General features: G+C 36.6%; 1 protein-coding gene across 1 annotated transcript in view; it reads left to right on the plus strand.

The window, feature by feature from the left end:
- The window catches only part of LOC106115899 (matrix metalloproteinase-14), a 126,452-nt gene that overhangs the window by 106,372 nt on the left and 447 nt on the right, over nt 1-19,633 (plus strand). The window contains exons 5-11 of the mRNA XM_013309540.1: nt 14,011-14,160; nt 16,060-16,205; nt 17,893-18,051; nt 18,140-18,783; nt 18,900-19,041; nt 19,156-19,315; nt 19,483-19,586. Of these exons, the coding sequence (XP_013164994.1) occupies nt 14,011-14,160; nt 16,060-16,205; nt 17,893-18,051; nt 18,140-18,783; nt 18,900-19,041; nt 19,156-19,315; nt 19,483-19,586 (1,505 nt within the window). The remainder of the gene's footprint in view (nt 1-14,010; nt 14,161-16,059; nt 16,206-17,892; nt 18,052-18,139; nt 18,784-18,899; nt 19,042-19,155; nt 19,316-19,482; nt 19,587-19,633) is intronic.

Here is a 19,633-nt window from a genome sequence, read left to right on the forward strand (position 1 = left end):
TATAAGTTGAAACGAGTATTTTGCATCTACTGAAAGTTTCATTCTATTTCTAATCTAACTAACAATGTTTTATCGTATATTAAAAGAGGTTACAACATTCTTTAGGTCCTATTCAAATGAATCTTTGCAGCGTAAACACAGCTGAAACTTTAAGAATTGCTACGTATGATTCAACGGTCGTAATTCGCCGCCGTCAGGCTCTAAACAAACTCCGCTTATCGCGGCGCATAAATTGGCAGCAAGTCGTAAGGCGCGCTGCGTTCCGCGCTTTATCGGCGTCTCTCGTAAACCAGCGCTCGCCGTTATTGCACTCGCGATATGTCGCTACGGTTCTTTTTTCATATCACAAAACGCGCGCGGTCGCGGAGCGTTTCGTACGCGATAAATACATCTATTTGGCAGTACACTGGGCCGGTATCTGAAAAAGCGCGCCTTGAGCACTACGCGTAATTAGAGGCCAATCGTAAAACGAAAGGGTCGCGCGCTCGGTGCATCCCATCTGATAATAAGCGGCACTGGCTCTGCTCCAGCCGCTCATATTAGGCGGCTCTGTTCTCTGGCGGCCGCTATCGGTACGACTTTTACACTTTTACGAGTTGTTTAGTTGTGGGCGCAGCGCGGCACTGCGCCGGGTGCGCGCGTGCTCGCGCTGCCAAATGCTAGTTCGCGGCTCACCGCGCGCCCCGTCCTCTAAATATTCTCGGTACGTGTTAATGAGATGTTCGCTTCGAGCTCGTTTGGCAGCGCGGCTGGAGGCGACGCTTACTCGTTACCTAAATACCAAATAGCTGAATAGCCACGTGGACGAGCTTTCCTCTAAAATGTCCATAGCTTTTGATTTTGGCAAGCGTTGTTACCACTAAGCGAATATATCGTCTGTACTCTTATGAATGTGACTATAAAAACCATTTTCATAATTATTTTGAACAATTCATACAAGTTTTGGTACTTTTTCTTTGATATTTTCTTTATTGGTTAAAACTTAACCTACATATTAGCTAAAATACTAACTCAAACACAACCTGACACGTTGATCTCAATAGTTTAATTTAAAAGACATAGACATGTTGGAAATATGTCGATATTTAATATAACAATACAATACTATACAGATGTTCAAATGAACGTAAGACAGGGAGAGCTACGAGTAGCCTTTGTCATTCGTTTAAAATAAGGGCAGGAGCTCCATACCCGATGATATCAATTTTGCTCAGTGCCTTTTAATTAACATTTCCTTTTCTTTTCTTTCCAGGTGAGTGAAGCAGCGAATACAAAACCGGAGTGCTTTGTGAGGGATCTCACAGACAAAAAGAATGAATATTATAACGTTTTCAATTCCAACACACAGAAGAAAAAAAATTGATTTGCACTTTTGTGAACGCAAATGAGGTCCGTTTAGGAACGTTAGACTTAATTTAAATACATTTGGTAACCGGGGGCAGGCACCTCTGCACAATACTTTTACCTACAAAGGTTTACATTTCAAGCATGAGCTTTATCTGAAAATATTCCTTTTTACATATTCCCTTTGTACATAACAAAAAACTATTCCATTTTGCTCTCGAGTTTGTTAAATCTAGAAACATTTAAAAAAAGCAAAAATCTAAATTGACTTTAGAATTCGGCACATTTTTATATTATACAATAGAGACTAATCTTCAAAATCACTCTGTACATCTGCCTATCCATTATATTTATAGGCAAGAATTGACATATACAGAGTGTTCTAAAATAGATTCTAAAAATAAATGAGCTTAGGTAATTATAGTCAGCGTACGGCGCGGCGGCGGAGACTCATTCAGTTGGCAATGATAAAAGACAGTCCTTTAGCGGGGCTGTAGGCCGGCTGATTACGGTACACAAAGCGCCGCATTATAACAAAGTCAAGTGCGAGCCTGACACGCGAGTTATGACTTCAAGCTCGGGTGAAAACTTTTATTTTTGTTTGTCTGTAATAATTAAATATTTCATTAGACCGTTAAATATAAACAAAATAAATCAACAATGTAGCTTTACGATTATTTAGTAACTCAACAATTCCAGATTCAAACTCTCACAATGAAAGCATAATTTTTCTAACATCACATGCATTTTTTTCTTTTTCACCACAATATTCAATATCCTGCATGAAATCTGCAGTGGCCGCCTTTGTCAATCCATATATTTAAAAATAAATTTAGAACTTATATATTTGGCAACAAACGTAAAATATCCCTAGTTAGTATTATATTTTTTAATCTATAGTACAATATGTATCGTAAAGTTTGTCAATTAGGTGATTTTACTTACTCGAGGGTCCTTTAATAGGGAAGCCGCTTAGCGATTGATCATCATCATCAACTCACTGTACGTCCCTACCGAGGGGCTCGGAGGCTACCCTAAATTAGGGGTGACTAGGCCATAGTCAACCACGCTGGCCAAGTGCGGTTTGGTTGACTTCACACATATCTTTGAATTTCTTCTCAGATATGTGCAGGTTGCATCAAGATGTTTTCCTTCACGTATGAACGTCGGATAAATGTAAATATGTAAATCCGAAATCGAAACATACATTGGCGGGATTTGAACCCAGGACCTGCAGATTGGAAGTCAAGTGCTTGACCCATGAGCCACCGACGCTCTTGAGCGAAGCGATTGATCAAATGTATTAAAACTCACATAAAACAATACGCTTAAATAACATAACGTTTATTAAAATATGAAAATACTCAAACAAATAGCGTTAAAAGTTCTTTGCAGCTTAAGTCGAAAGCTTATTTTAAGCTTGCGGATTACGTTTCATTGTGAGCTAGTTTATAATAAATATTTCCCCCGTGGTACACACTGGAAGTAAAAAATGAGCCACAATAATCAAGTTTTTAATCATAATTTTACATTGCTCACATATATAAATTTATATCTACCATAGGTAAATTGTTTTCCATATTCAAATGTGTCTTATACTGCAAACAAAAATGCAACAAGCATTAAAACAATTGCCAGAGATAACGTTATGCTGAAATGCAGAGTAGAGTAGCGGTTAAAATAATGTCAATAAAACGTAATATAAAATAGAATACAGATATTGCACAACAAAGGAACAGCTCGCATTAGGACTTCGACCTCTGAAGCGTCGACCCCCGTGCTGTTGAACCTGGGACGTAGGTAGCTGTGCGATGAACTCTACACTCGCTTTTCTAAATAAAATTATATAACTTAGAGTATACGTTCTCTTCAGTACTCGTAACAATTTTATTTTATTCGTAAAAAAACACTACTTCTAACTGCTGCACTCAGTTAAATAACTACTAAAGAGGGTTAATTTAATGAGAGAAATCTATACCATTAATAACAAACAAATTGTGATAAGTATGCAGATATTTTTGTAATTTATCTTCGTTTTAACTATTTCATTCATTTTATTTAAAATAGAGAAAGAGTCTTATAAGGACCTCTTTTCATTGTGATATTTATTATGTAACAAAAGAAAGAATATAGAAATGGAATAAAGAGAAATTAATAGTCCAGTAGAAGTAGGTTGGACTTCTAAGAATCATTGATATCTTTGAGACCGCTAGGACTCAAGATAACAATGTTAAAACTAGCGGTCGCCTGCGACTCCGTCAGCCGAGGATTAAATAAAAAGTAGCCTATAATATGCCGTGAGCATTAGCTTATACCACACCAAAGTCGGTGCAGCCGTACCGGAGATTACCCGGAACAAACGCAGCCTAGCAGACAGACATGTATGTCACAGACAGGCAGACGAACAAAAATTAAAAAATGTTTATTTTTTTAACAGCCGCGCAAATACATAACGTGTACATCACAGTGGTCAGGACTGCAAGGATAGGAACCTCCTCACTGCACGGCCAGTTTGTAAAGGCAATTCTTTTGTATCGAGTCCTTAATCTACTTATTTAGCGAAAGCTTTTATTATTATTGATTTAGTTAGTTCAGTTACATGTTTAAATTTTCCCGAATTTAATGGTTCATACGCGAGCTTCCATTATGCAGATGTATTGTTCACATGCATATATTTTCAATTCATGTAACTTCCGAGCGCTTTGACATACTTTGTAACAAAGACCGCTTCTTTTTAGTATAAAAATAATGTGCAAATTGTTTTCATAACTTTTTAAATATTAAATTTATTCAAAATTTTAACATTGCTTACCTAACACTTATATACGAAGATATGAACTTTTAATATCAATATTATGATCTAAACATAGTGATATCATATCTTATTATAACGATTTTGTTTTTATGTCGTATAATATATATTTACTGTATAGTAACTGGAAATAACCAATAGCAAAATAGCGTAGAAACAACAATAGAAGCTTCTAACTCCATTGTTCTAATCAGATATAGTGGTTTCAACGTAATTAACTAAAAAGCTGCAGCGTTTTGATTATGCGCGACAGGCGCCTTGCATACATCTTCATAAATACTGTTTTTATAGCTTTACTCAAACTGAATATTACTTGCTGTTATTCTAGTTCGAATTTTTATCATTTTATAAAGAATTATAAGATAATTCAAACGAAACGAAAGAAACTCTAGTTCTACTGAGTTTAAACAGCACCAATACTAGTAGAAAAAGAGAGCAAAAAGGGATCTAAACATATTTGCTGAATCTCACAAAGGCACTTAATAACGTTTTGGGACCTATCTTGTCGGCTCACTTATACATTAGCTACCACTACGACTAGCACCGGAATGTCAGTCTATTGTCGTACAGTAAGCAGTGTAAAAATCTAAAAAGTATCTATATTCTTTTAAGATTGAGACGTTAAAGAACAGTTGAACATCATATGTGTTCTGTAGTTGGATTTCGAGCGAGGCTATACAAGGCCATTAACCGCCGAAGCGCGGGCGTCGCCCCAACAACACTGCATCTCGTCCATACGACACACACCAACTAAGCTGCAGTTGTGTTACCCTGGTAACTTGATTTATCATCGGACAAATTCCCGTTCGCATTTGAATCGCATCGATTTGTGTTTGCATTGCTCCACTATTCAAATGTATTCAGAATAAACTGCAAAGAAAGGAAATGAATAATATTTTAACACCAATGGACGGTTATCGGATTCATATTCCGCTTTCTGGTTATCGGACTTTTCCTCGTAAGCAAAAATTTAACATCGTTATTTTAAAATTTAAATTATATTCCGATCAACGTGGATTTGTGCGGTTTTATGCTTTGTTGCAATTTTATCTTCAAATGGCAAGCTATAAATTGCTGTGTACTTTTAACTTGATTTTTATTTTTAAATCTTTACCAAGGATTATAAAAAAAATAAACATAGAGTAGTTAGCTCTCCGCAATGTGGTCGGCTTGTACCAAGAAGGCGCAGCTTGTTTCCAATCCACGGAAGTTATAAATTTGCTTAAAGTTGTTTGAGTTGCGAATTTCCGCGATGTTTGTCCGGACGTGCGGGTCCATTTAGCCCTCGAACCTTCCGCTAACTTCTGTGCAAGCGCCACGCCGATAACTAACCAAGATTTTCAATGAAACTTTGATACAAGTAGGCGTTATATTTGATTTTACTCTGTTTTCCCACAAACTTAACTGCTTCTATTTAAAATCAATTTACTTTAAAGATCAAGAAACGGACTTACGATTTGAGTGAATTCGAACACAAGTTTGAAAGTAGTCAATGCATTTTTCTTCTTTAACAACCGACCATTCACACGATTACCATCATATCCGAACCGCTCATATTCATACTCGTAGACTCACTTACTTTATTACTGGCATAAATTAAATTAAATTTATTAAGTTAGAAAAAAAACATAAGTCCTACTAAAAAAACATTAAAATTTCATAAATTTTAGGCAAGTCTTACTATCAGTTTCTATCAGTACATGCCGGTGATTTATAGTCTTTGATTGAAATTTCGTCGGCAGGTTGAGGCTTCGTCGTATAATCCTGGGATTACGTTTACCTTCTTTGACGGCGATGTAATAAAATTCAGCTTAAACGTACCTACTGGTGACTGTATTGGTTTTGCTATGTACTTCATAGATTTCTTACTTTAACATTTTCAATTTTATTTCAAATAGTAAAGCGTGCAATAATTAAATGAGCGAAAAATTTGCAGAATGCCATGTCCAAACAATGCTCGATTATTAAGGTCTGTTTATAGCAAAAGACTTTGTCTCTCTATTTCTATACCGAAAAGGCTTTCAAAATTACTTATATTTTAAAAAGATATTATAAAATATTCGAAATATATTCTATGTAGAGATTTATTAAGATCGGAATAAAATTATTTTTACTCTTAAAACCATCTTTAAATTTTATAACTTTAAGTTTTTTTTTCTGTAAAGTTTTAAAGTACTCGAGTCTTTCCCGTATTTTTTTTAGGTAAGTAGGCACTCGGAGTTATCACTTTAGTAGACATCGCACTTGGTTTGAGAATTTTTGTCGTTCTTAATATAGAATCAAGAATACTCGACTATATTTTGTCCTTTCTCTCGCTTTAATCCAATTTAAATAATAATACAAAAATCTTGATTTACTTTAGTAAATTGGAGTAAAATTGTCTATTCTATATAACAATTCTGTACAAAAATTCAATTATATTATACTATATGAATCTGCTATACAGGAGTGTACACCATAATTGTGGTAAATTAAATTCGGCAAAGTAACTATTTTTGGTTGGAATTACAATTCGCTATTGTTAAAACAATAAATTCATAAAAATGTTTATGTTTACGAAAACATGACAGAAAAAGACTTTAAGAAAACTAATCAAATTGAGGACCGACTTAACAACAGCCAGGCTAGATGGCACTGAAACAAATTTAATTTATAAATTCTCGACTGCTAGGTAAGAATTTTCATAAAACATTAAAGTAGGCGAGTTGACGGGCGGCGTCCAACGCCCGGCGCCTCATTGTAAATGTATCAAAAGTTCACAACGACTGGCTGCAGAGCGCTGCGCTGTTTGAAAACAATCCGAACTGCGTTAATCACTTATTTACGCTTGACGTCCCATCCCGCCGGGGTATTTCTAATGAACGTAGAGAATTGTCCAGGAATCCTAATGAACCGTGGGAATTTCGATTCTAATAAAGTGCAAGAATTAAAGGATATCCGAGAGGGGCATGACGTAACCTACTATTTAATAATATGTATTAAAACAAATGAAAAGCTATTGAACTTTTACCTTATAAAAAACTTGATTGTTTTTTGTTTCCTATTCCATGCATGTCTGTGATTGTAACATTAAGTAAGTTCCGTTTGTAGGCTAAATCGAATTGTAGGTTTTAGTAAAACATCGCAGCAGCACATCGATGGCGGAGGGGGAAGTAATTCCAGGCTGTTCCGCCGGATATATCTCACCGGGAGGGAGACCTGCGCCTAATCGCTTTGTCATTTCCGCAATCGACCGCCTTGACGCCCTTTTGCATACCTATTTGTCTTTTGTTTACAACACGATCCATCATCGATAAAGCTTCTTTACAGTTATTAGTCATCAACTGTTTGCTTTGTTTTATGCTATGACTCAAATGCGATAGTTGACGCACCAAGCACGCCACCAATCTTTAAAGAATTATAATATTTCTCTAAAACCCATTAGTTTACGACGTGTAAAGCACTATAATCTAACATTTGCAAATATCTAAAGTTCTAATCCTAGTGTTATTTTGCTTACATTTTCTAACGAATACAGAAACTTTTCCCATAACATAACAGTTCTTGGGATCAAGAAAACCATTATAGTAAGAAAATATAATACATCTTTAAAATAACCTAACTATTGTAGTCCACAAAACTTCACAAACTTACCTCGGTTCTGAAACTTCAATTGGCACTTTAAAAATTCAAGACAAACGCTTTTAGCGTGCCTCGAGGGGACGTTAAAATTGCGGGAACGCCTTGGAGCTGAAAGCTGGTGCTCGATGCATCGGCTGACGCTGAAACATCAAACACCGCCGTTGACTTAACCGATAGAATTATTCGATAAATTTAACCATACCTTTTAAACCACTCCTAACTTAACGTGTAAGTGGTATTAATATGAAAAAGCTTACTAATATTATACATGCAAATATTTGGATGGATTGATGGAGGGATCTTTATTAAGAGGTATCTCATGAACGACTACATGAATCTCGCTGAAATTCAGCATACCCGCGCAGCATAGACTTTAAGAACACATAGGCTACTAATTAAGTTTCATTTATAATTCCGTGCGGACGGAGTTGCGGACAATAGCTAGTAACTTATAAATATGAAGTACTTTAGATTTATTTCTCTGAAATCGTCTCACAGTGACATGACATATTAGTAGTTGTCACTTGCATAAGGTTCTCTAATCTCATAGTGTCTGGAGATACTTCTTAATGCACATATTTGGCTCCGGCGACAGTGACGGCCCTAATCTACGTACGTAACGGAAAGCCGGAATATTCATTAAGACACGGCGCGACGTCTGCACTCCGTTATCACACGGAACTGCCGAAACCTTAGCGTTCACAGAAACACCTTTACATCCGCTTCCTTCGCCCGACCGCTGCGATAGCTAATGACCTAACGTTATGCAAATAAATACTATACTGGGTTTTAAAAAAATTTAAAACGACAAGGTTTTCCAAAATCATATTAGCTTAGACTTCTGATTCTAAAAAAATATAGGTATAATCTATGTGTAACGGTGGCCTTTGCTATTTTACCATAAGTTGGCCGTTTGCCACTTTTATACTAAAAAAAAATGTGTTGAGTGTCTACGCTACTCTATCAGTAAATGCGCTAAACAGAAGCGAGAGAACTTTAGACCATGTGGTCGAATTTCAAACATCTAATATAAGTGTAATTTAATATTTATGGATGAAATTAAAACTGTAACCGAAGTGCGACACGCCGCCACCGACACTAGCGGCTCAAGTTTCCAATTATATCTCCTCCAGCTCAGACAACTCATATAAAAGTTCCACCGGCTTTAACTAGGTACCATCTCTCATGTACAGATATCATCGTTAAAAACTAATCCATACAGACGGCTTTAAGTTTAGCGAAACTTCCTACGTTCCTAGTTATTGCATTAGTTTCAAAATAAGCAAGACTTAAACAGCATGTAATAGGAATAGTGAACTTAGTTTACTAAATTTGGCATAATTCATCTTCAGAAAAAATTGTTTTTAGAGTTTTAAAAAAACGGAACTCGTATGGGATCCATTTCTTGTTCGTCCGTCTGTCAAGACCCATTTTTTTTAAACTACATCAAAAATGTAATTATTATTTCTTTCTGTTGTTTAAAATAAACCTATGAAATTATAGCGTAGGCAAGATAATCAATTTTAAAAGATTTAAAAATAAAAAACATGCAGAAGGCGAGAATAAAAAATCTTAAACATATTTCAGACCTTTTCAAAGAGAAAGCGCAAAATCAAAACGTCTATTTGAATACGTCATCGCATCCTTACATGAATATGGAGTACGAACGATCGTCGATGCAATCGTGTTAGTGAAAAATTGTTTCGATTCTGGCTCAGAAGCGGCGCGGAAAATGGCAGCGCGCCCCGTAATATGCCATTACCTTCATAACAACGTTACTCTCGACTTAATTCCGCCCCCGGCCACTCCATCGGACAGATTCACTAATTCCTCTACTGCACGCTCTTCTATATTTAACTTCATGCTATTTTGTTTACTTATATCACACCTTAATAAATTTAGGTGAATATTGCAATTATTTCTTAGGGGGTACAACATTTTTTGTACAAAACATGTGTCTTTGTTTCCATTTTAAACTTATTTTGGTTGGAAATTTCGAATAGGTTGTGTGTGTATAAAACGGTTAAAAACGTGAAACTTTAAATACTTTATTATGTAGATGATCATCCATAAAGATGTTCATTTTCATAACAGCATTGTTAAAGGTTGTGTGTTCCAAAACGTTCCTTTAAAAGCATTTGATTGTAAGATCCCAACAATGGCAACAAAGCTTTTAAGGCATTCGCTCAACATAATTTGATCCTTATGCACACAGATCCGATGTAAATATAGTCTGGGAATCCTCCAAATCCCCAAGGCGTCAATAGTTCCTCCACACTGACGGGAGATAACCGTTGTCTGATAGCCGGCATGCAATGCACTTGCACAGAGCACGATAGAATTAGATTTTATTTGTTTGCACTTTCTATGTTTGCTTTTACAAAGAAAAAAAATGGTGCTAAAAATTCGGTAAATATAATGTAACAAAGTTTATTTCCTTTAAATGTTTATTTTAGCAATCAATACGATCTAAAATGTTTTTAAAATTTATTGCAGTAACAGTTAGTTTAATAAAACATATTTAAATTCGAGCAAAAACAAGGTTCTTTTAAAAATCAATTACTACGAGAGAACTGCAATTAATTCACATATTAGCCAGCAATGAAATTCCATACCGTTATTCAGAGTCTCAATTGATTTCACTAACTTAAGATTGATCCTTTTGACCAACAATAACTTATAGCATTTCCTTTTTTTATATCACTAATAGAATCACTCGCTATATAATCCATAAACTGGAACGCATCGCATCACCTATTCAAAATTGGAATTTGTTCACTGTGAAAGAGTTGCTTCAAATCCTTTTCTACGTCACAGAATCGAGGAGAGGCTGCCATTGAAATCCCCAGTGAACATCAATGCCTATTGCCACGTCGCTTATCTACATTGTACGGACGTTGAGGATGCTGGGGGTAAAGGGGAGTGCGGGACGGCGGGGGACAGCGCGACAAGAGACGCTTTTCAAAGGATGCACATTACTGCAGTCAGAGAACAACTATTATGTTAATCGTGAACGTCATCAAAATCATTAAAATAACTTCCTTATTTGAATTTGTTTATGTCTAATTCCATCCAGAACCGAGTAACTAATATTTTAGGACATGCAAAAGCGCACGCGGCCATACGAATGCAAATTAAGATTTTAAAACAAAGATGTTATAAAAGGCAACGATAAATTTAATGTAATGAAGCTATCATCAAAGATGCAACCTATGGGCGAACAATTTTAATAGCTAGCTGACAGATTATTTCAGAAAATTAAATTTTAGCTCGTTGGACACAGACCATAAAGTTCATGCTTACAAATCTCTTTGTTATGACATCGTAACGAGATTATGTCCGTTTCTGCCGTGAAGACGTCGCCGTCGCCATGTCGTCACAATGCGCCATCTTTTATTATTTCGCGCCATAAACGCGGGCCCGAGGCCCTCTGCCGCCATCAATTATTTTATACACAAACATTTTAATGTTTGTATCGAAATTACAATACATTATTTTACTAGCAATGAATTTTGTACATTAAGAAAGTGTTTCACGCCCACCAACATATCCTCATTGCAAGAAAATTGTATTAAGAAAAACACTTCGAGTAAAATATTATATATTGTCTTCTCAATATATGTTTAATATGCATTGTGTCAATCAAACACTTTATTAACAACGTAGCAGCTGTGATTGCGACACGGTTTCGACATAGGCCTGTTGCTGAAGGCTTAATAAGCCTACGCTTTACCTAACAATGACGTTCTGTAAGGGTCACGTTGGTCACGTGGTCACGTGGACTTAAGCCAGCCCTCCCAGGCGCACGTGCGTGCTGGCACATTTTCAATATATAACGTAAAGCAAAATCGGTTAAGCCTCCAACATACGCAACGATTTAATCCGCGTCAGTTCCGTAACTTTGTTCATCATCAATGTTTGACAGGTATTAAGGCAATTAGTCTATGTAGCTTGCAAAGACTATACGCGATTGCACTATGTGTAATAGTGATAAATATGTATTATAAGTTGATAGAAAAATTCAAAGATATTATCTTCGTAACGTAACGTTCGTAGAACGGGCTAGGGTCTGGATAGAATTTGGAACATAGATTAATTTCTGGGAGACATATACTAGTAACGCAGTTTTTTAAGTCCTCGCGAACGAAGTCGCAGGCTACCTCTAGTATACTTATGTATTTCCAAGTTTCTGAGAATATATAAGCACATAGTTACACTTACTTCAATACGGTTTCACTTTAAACATTCGAAGTTATATTGACCTGAAAGTCCTTCAAACATTCTCCGTAGCACGCAACGTGCCCTACGAAGTCCTACAAAACGCGGCTACAAACTTGTTTCTTGTCACGTGCTCCTTAAACGGAAATCATTGTTTGCTAACCGACTTTCAGTTTCCAACGTTTAACCGGCTTCATTTGCGTTGCAAAGTTAAAATTGACTTATCGTAAAATAAAGTGCTGTTGAAATCGTTGGAAAAGTAATTTCATCATGAATCGAAAACTATAACAATGGGAAATCATACTTTTACTTTTTCCAAGTATTTTGTGTTACAAATCGAAAAATAGAATTAATTAAATTTGGAATTTAATTAAGAAACCTTTATAGATTGTGAAATACAAGTGGTTTGTAGGTTTCCCTTTTAATATTTCAAACTATCTTAAACTCCAATCGACAAAATCCTAGAAAAACAACATTTTTTCAAAAGGTTCAATCCAAAAAATTAGACTGAACTATTTAAAGCCTAGTAACGACCGCACTCATTATGTGGAGTCAACATTAACATTGAAAAGCAGCTGCAAATTTCATTCTCGTCTCGCAATTAAATAGTCGGCTGATGTAGTGCGAGTACTGACTCTGTTAATACGGCAATAATAAATTCGAAGCGGTTTCCATCAGTCCGCCAGCGGGCCGCGGCTTGCAACTATTAAAACACTCGATTAAATATTTCACACGTCTCATTTCGCAGAGCAGTGTACCATGCTTCGAGCATGCAGCGTACCATAGATATGATAATTCATTTTATTTGCATTATGCAAATAAATAGATATGCCACCATCAATATTCATATCACATTTCATATTATAATCAAATTATAGCTGAGTAATATTTACGTACGTTTGAGATGAAAAAAAATATTCGTCTACTAAAATATTAACGTTGTTATTTTATCATGTTGTTTTATTATGAATATTTTTTTTTGGGACCTACAATTTAAGGACATATTTTAAGGCCTGTACTTTAGTAAAATGCTAATAACTAAAGCAATCGGTAGTTCTCTACACTCCAATGTACATTTTGAATTTCAATTAAGGGTCCCACATTTTATAAATTACTATTTTACATTAATTTAAAATGAGGTGTGAAGTAAATGCAACCAAAATTATACGTTTTAATTGAACCCACTAATTGTATTGATATTTGTATCTGCGGGTTTGCTGGTATCAATTAGCCACAGAAGCGATATTTCATACAAGCAAATGTGTTGCACAACCGTACCCGATGACCGCAGCACTGGCAACCGCCCGTATGCGATGACATTTTATAAAAACTTTAACGGACTAAATAGTAATGGTAATATTTTTAATCTATGATATGCAGGGCTCAAGTTAATGTTAGAGTACGAATTAACAGTTGAAAGTTAATAATTCGAAATTTAACATACTTCTATGTTATTCTTGAGACTACACTCACGGCCTCCATCTTGAGCTTTATTAGTTATTAAAGAGAACTATGTCCATACATATATATTTTATAGTGGTTTAAAAATATCACGGACTACATGGTGATCAGATATCTTTAGAGCTGGCTAACCAAATTATAATCCTACTGCGTACTACGGCGATATTATATTTTTAATTTCGTACATCCCTGATACATTTGCCTTCAATTAACAAAGGCGACAAAGATACCTTTCAAAGAAAATAGCTCCCCCAAGTTTATTGGGAAGTTGACAAATCCCGCAAAAAGGCTGTTCGCTCGACACTTGCTTTAATTACGCAACCTAATACTTTGTTATGAATAAATATTTGCATTACCTACCTTTTGAGATTTTTACAAGGAAATCATTAAAAAATATGAAACATTTTTCTAAGATATTTACGCCTAGTAATTATAAATTTATGTGACATGATGAGAACATTGAGAGTAGTGTTAATCGATAGCAGTTTGACATGTGTATTCTACAGGATAAATAATTAAAAGAGATAAATTAATGACGTTTGTTTTGTCATCAGCCTGTCCTCGTCACGACGGCCGTCGCAGCTGGACCCGCACGTGACGCGCAGCGTGCTAGCGCGCGCTCTCGACGTGTGGCAGCAGGCCTCGCGCCTCACCTTCACAGAGGTCAACTCCGACGACGCGGACATCGTCGTTTCCTTTGCCAAGTAAGTTACCTCCCTTTTTTTTAGAAAATTATTTAATATGACGTAAAAGAAGTGTTATCTCACCTACACGGTGACGTCATCTTCAAATAGGTTCTTCACATTTTTGAATATGTTTATAGCGTCATAAAAACCTTATAATAATAAACCAACATATTTTACTAAAGGTTATTTATATCCTATGTTTTGTCTTTAATTTAAAAAGCTTATAAATTATGTAATAACATTGAATCTATCCGTCCAAATAATCTTAGACTATCCCAGCAATTGATTTCTATTCAGCGTAAACCTTTTCGTACGCGATTCACTTTCACTAAAGGAACGTGACTCGCCAAATCCACTTTAGTGTTAATCTAATACTTAGGTAGATGTACCCGCTCCCAAAGGTAAATTGCTCTATTGTTACTGCTACTGAATTTAAAACGATTTAATACGTTTTATTTTATCTTCTGTAATAATTTTATCGCCAACTATCTTTTTAGATTAGCTAAGTTATCCCTTATATCGGAAAAAAATATATAAACTTTTCGTGTCGTCTACCTTTTCAAATAATTATTTTTTTAACCCATAATAAACAGAGCGATGCAGTCTTTAACATTTTACCACGTTACCCAATATTAAGTTACAAAATAGGGCTATGACATAAAAGTAGCAAAAACTAGTTAAAAACAGCGTTATCGCTGTGGAGACCCATACAGGAATCGCATACAAATGAACGATGAGAAAAGTTTAGAGTTTTTTATTAGTTTATTAGATGACCGTAGACTGCGACGATATGAGAAAATACCTCCGACAAAAACCACGATCGTGAACATATTGCGGCGGCCATATTGGATGCTTGCAGCGCAACTTCGATAACATCTGTACTTATATTTTTTATTTTCACCAATCGCCAAACTTGGGTTTCTAGCAACCATACATATCGTTTAATAATATGCCATCATTTGTAAGTTTGTAATACATTTTATATTAATTCTACAATTCGTAGTACACATAAATAGAAGTATTAAAACCAAAGTGGAAACTTTGATCGCAAAAGTTTTGCAACTATTTAATGCATCGAGAGCGGTGAAATTAAAACGGAAATATTGAGTTGTATCATTTTGCAGTAATGTATCAAATTATATTAAAGAGACCAGAGCATGGAACTCAAATTTATAATTATACTGCAATCCTTTACAACAAGCGTTTATTAGTTTCGCGTGTAAATTCCTACATATTCAAGTGTAAAGGTACATATTATTTTCTGTACTTTCTCTGATTTATTGCGTCCGATTGTTATTCTCGTGGTGTTATTTACGTATAAAAAACATCACACACTCAAGTAATCACACTTATTACTATAACAAAAAGGGATTGAGTCGTATCTGCTTTAATCTGCTCTGTGGTAACTTCAGTATTCCGTGATATCTCACTTTGAAACTCAATACGCAAACTGGCTAATATTGCGTGAAATATGCATTGGTGTTTCCGCTGTTTTGTTGTTGCGAAAAATGATTAGGTCGGTAGTGGGCAGGCGACCCGAGGGAAGCAAGTTTGATTGCTCCGCCGACTCTATCCACTGGAGGCCGCTGTTTGTTGCGGAATGAATACGTTACCCGCTATATGACTATTTTAATTGGGTATCTCGCAGCGACTGTGAGCAAAAAGAGCAACAGAAGTGGCTAAATGAAAATTGCTTTATTTATTAAGAAAGTATCTATGATATTTGAATGAATTGAGAGGTTAAACAAAAGGTTAGGAGTACGAATTTTCATGATTTATAAAGTATTTGTCACACCCAAAGATAAAAAGCTAGTTTTAACACATACCCCAGCTTCGAGTTGTTTTAAAATTAATTTTTTGAGAACAATAACCAATACCTATATCGTATATGAAATGTAAAGTATTGTTTGCTTGCAGACGTTACCATGACGACGCGTACCCGTTCGACGGACGCGGTTCGATCCTTGCGCACGCGTTTTTCCCCGGATCAGGGCGCGGAGGCGACGCACATTTCGATGACGACGAGCTCTGGTTGCTGCAGCCCAAGAATGACGATGAAGAAGGTAGGCAAACATTGACATTAAATTGTTGTGTACTAGATCATGCAAAAGTGACATTGATGAAGACATTCAGACGAAAGTTGGCGACAATAACGTAGTAAATAGATTGTTGTATATAGACCCTAACAGTGAAATGTAACTGAATTTAATTAATCTATCGTCGTTGACAATCGTCCAATTTTCAATTGTTTTTATGAAACTTTTTCCGTTTTATATTAATTAAAATCGACTGTCATTTGAACGTCCACATTGAATGTTGTGTTCAATGGTAATAATAATTAAAACGCGTCCATGTGAAAGCAATATACTCAGGTTTTAAATAAAAGTTACACGAAGCAACTGACATGAAAGAGGCCATATGAGGCAGTTAATTAAGCTTCTGTCGAAAGTGTAGTTTTTCCGCGAAAAGCTCGTTCGGAAATGAGCGTGTCGTGGTCAGCGGCTGTTTTGACATGCAAATGCCGGGGCAGGGCGGAACGGGAGCGTGGGGGCACGGAGGGCGTGCGGCGCCGTGCCCTCATCTATGTTGTTAACGTGCTTTCCTGTTACGATTTTCAGAAACTACAGTTAAAGTTCTCCCGATAATGTTAATTGGAATTAGACCTTTGAAACAATTCGTGGTCATTTTCTCGTTTAAAACAAAAGACGTTTTATTTCTGGACTGATTATTAAATAATGCCTGTTTCTCGAGTATGTAAATGTATGTCTTTGATGTTACGTTGTTATGTTGTATGATGCCAACGACTTAGTTTTTAAGTTATTTATGTTCCGAATATAGTTATTGTATTAGATAATAAAAAGATATATGCATGTGGTTGCAGACATAACATTGATTATCCATGATTTGTCGAACATAAGCTTAGGATCAAATCAATAACACTGCGCGGAATTAAGTAACAGTTAAGCCATTTAGAATCGACGTACATTTGTACAATACGGATGGAGGCGGTTTAATGAACAAAATCGCATCACAGTGTACGTCCATTGCATGTCTCCGAAAACATTAACGGTTTTCATCGAGTGCACGTATCCCCCAACATGACAGAACGTAGTCAAAGAATTAAATTGCCTTCCCACCTGGGTCAATTAATGTGCAGCAAACCACCACAAGAGCTATAATTTAGCAGATATGTATGTGTATTGCTAGGACTAGTTTTCGACCATTGTATAGGAAATAAAAATCTTTTGCGGCATATTAATCCACCGCTATGCTCGGTGCACTTGTAAACTCGAAGGCAACGCAATACGAGGAGCGACCTCAGCGCGGAGTGAGCACGCTTTACATATCCACGTGATAATTCACACAAACATGGACAACCAGGCAGATGCACAGCGGACTACCCGTTTAGAAAGCCACTCTCCTAGAAAACATGTATTGAGCGCGTAGACTTATATAACATTATCGTAGAGCCAACAATACGAAATGAATTGCTTAAACTTCTGTACACTAAATGTTAATAATACTTAGGCGCTCAAAAAGACTTTTATTCTGTAATGTCAAACTTCAATACGTGAACATTGATAAACGACTTACGACTTGAAGAACATCATTACGCTCCTTACTGTAGCTTAGTAAAGTAAAACTTTTTTTTTCAATATTCAAGAGAAAAACTTAGTTGTCTACGATTATTATTATTATATTCCCACTATAAATGGATACCTACAATTATCTAAAAATTGATTCTTACAGGTACATCCTTGTTCGCGGTGGCAGCCCATGAATTCGGTCACTCACTAGGCCTCAGCCATAGTTCCGTCAAAGGAGCTCTTATGTTTCCTTGGTATCAAGGTATCCAGCCTAATTTCGTATTGCCAGAAGATGACCGCAACGGCATACAGCAAATGTATGGTAAGTTCAAAAACGATACGAAGTACGACGAGGCCTAAATACATGTTTACAACAAATGAAAAGAAATTAATTTTATGTTATTTCGCAGGGTCAAAAGAAAATGAAAGAAAATGGGGGAAGATACCTTACTACCGACCGATAGAAACTCCTCCTCCGACAACCACAACAACTACCACCACGACAACGACGACCACCAGAAGACCTTATATCCATCATCACCACAACACACACCAGGGCCATCACCCGAACCATCGACCTTACACACCATACCCCCGGAACCCGAATTTATATCCAAAGTATTATCCTGAAAAACCAAGTAGTCCTGAGAGACCTTCTTACCCTAGACCTACCTATCCGGATAGACCAAGCTACCCCGATAGGACAAATATTCCGACATACTATCCCGAACGCCGACACTATAACGCGACCGAGGAGCATCCTCGCAGGAATCACAATCACTATCCTAGACCGACGGAAACAACGACTCAAGCTACCTACCGCCCTCGCTACCCACAAAACCGTCCCGAATACCCGACCTACCCGCGAGCAAACAGCCCTACCGACCCGCGCTACAAACCGCACTACCCCGTTAAGACTACGGCGAGGCCGCGCGCCACACCGCCCCGCGCCCCGCCGCACACCACGCCGCCACCCGACAAGCCGGATGCCTGCAACACCAACTTCGATGCGGTTGCACTCATACGCAATGAACTCTTCATATTTAAAAATAGAGTAAGTAGCTAACTAAAGCTAGCTGAATTGATTTAGATTTAAAAGAAATATTTTATAACATTGATATAATTTCATCACGACTTTAGGTTATGTAAATACCGATTAATTAATTACAGTATCACTGGAGGAGAGGAGCCGCGGGTCACTATCCGGACTATCCCATTGAGATTACAAGAATGTGGACTGAATTGCCGAGGAATTTAACACATGTGGATGCCGTCTACGAAAGACCTGATAGAAAAATCGCTATATTCGTAGGTATGTATATGCCAGCAGCTTTTTCTACATGCATTATTAAAAATAAATTTGAAGCTAAAACCAAATTCTTTAAGTATCTACGTTGGAATAAAAAAAAACTTATTTTGTTTTAAGGTAAAGAGCTGTATTTATTCGACTCTCAAAACTTAGTTCCGGGATATCCAAAACGTTTGAGAGACCTCGGCCTGCCGGAGAGCTTGGAAAAATTAGACGCGGCAATGGTGTGGGGACATAACGGCAAAACATACTTCTACAGCGGCTCCGTCTATTGGAAGTAAGTCATGTAATGGTGTAAATTTACCAGATAGTACCAACTGTGGTGTGCAAACAGTGTTAAGTTGATAGATTACTCTTGGTAAATTCTGAGTTGATGCACTCTCGAATCGCTGGCTCTCATACACTACCAAAAAATAATAAGATAATATCAATTGTGATTTTCAGGTTTGATGAAGATGTAGGCAGAGTGGAGTTGGATTATCCTCGTGATATGGCCATGTGGAAAGGCGTTGGATACAACATTGACAGCGTATTTCAATGGAAAGACGGTAAGAATTACGTTTTACATTTTTTACGGCACATTGTAAACTACACC

This window comes from Papilio xuthus, unplaced genomic scaffold (genome assembly GCF_000836235.2).
Source record: "Papilio xuthus unplaced genomic scaffold, Pxut_1.1 DF827777.1, whole genome shotgun sequence".
NCBI classification, from domain to species: Eukaryota; Metazoa; Arthropoda; class Insecta; order Lepidoptera; family Papilionidae; genus Papilio; species Papilio xuthus.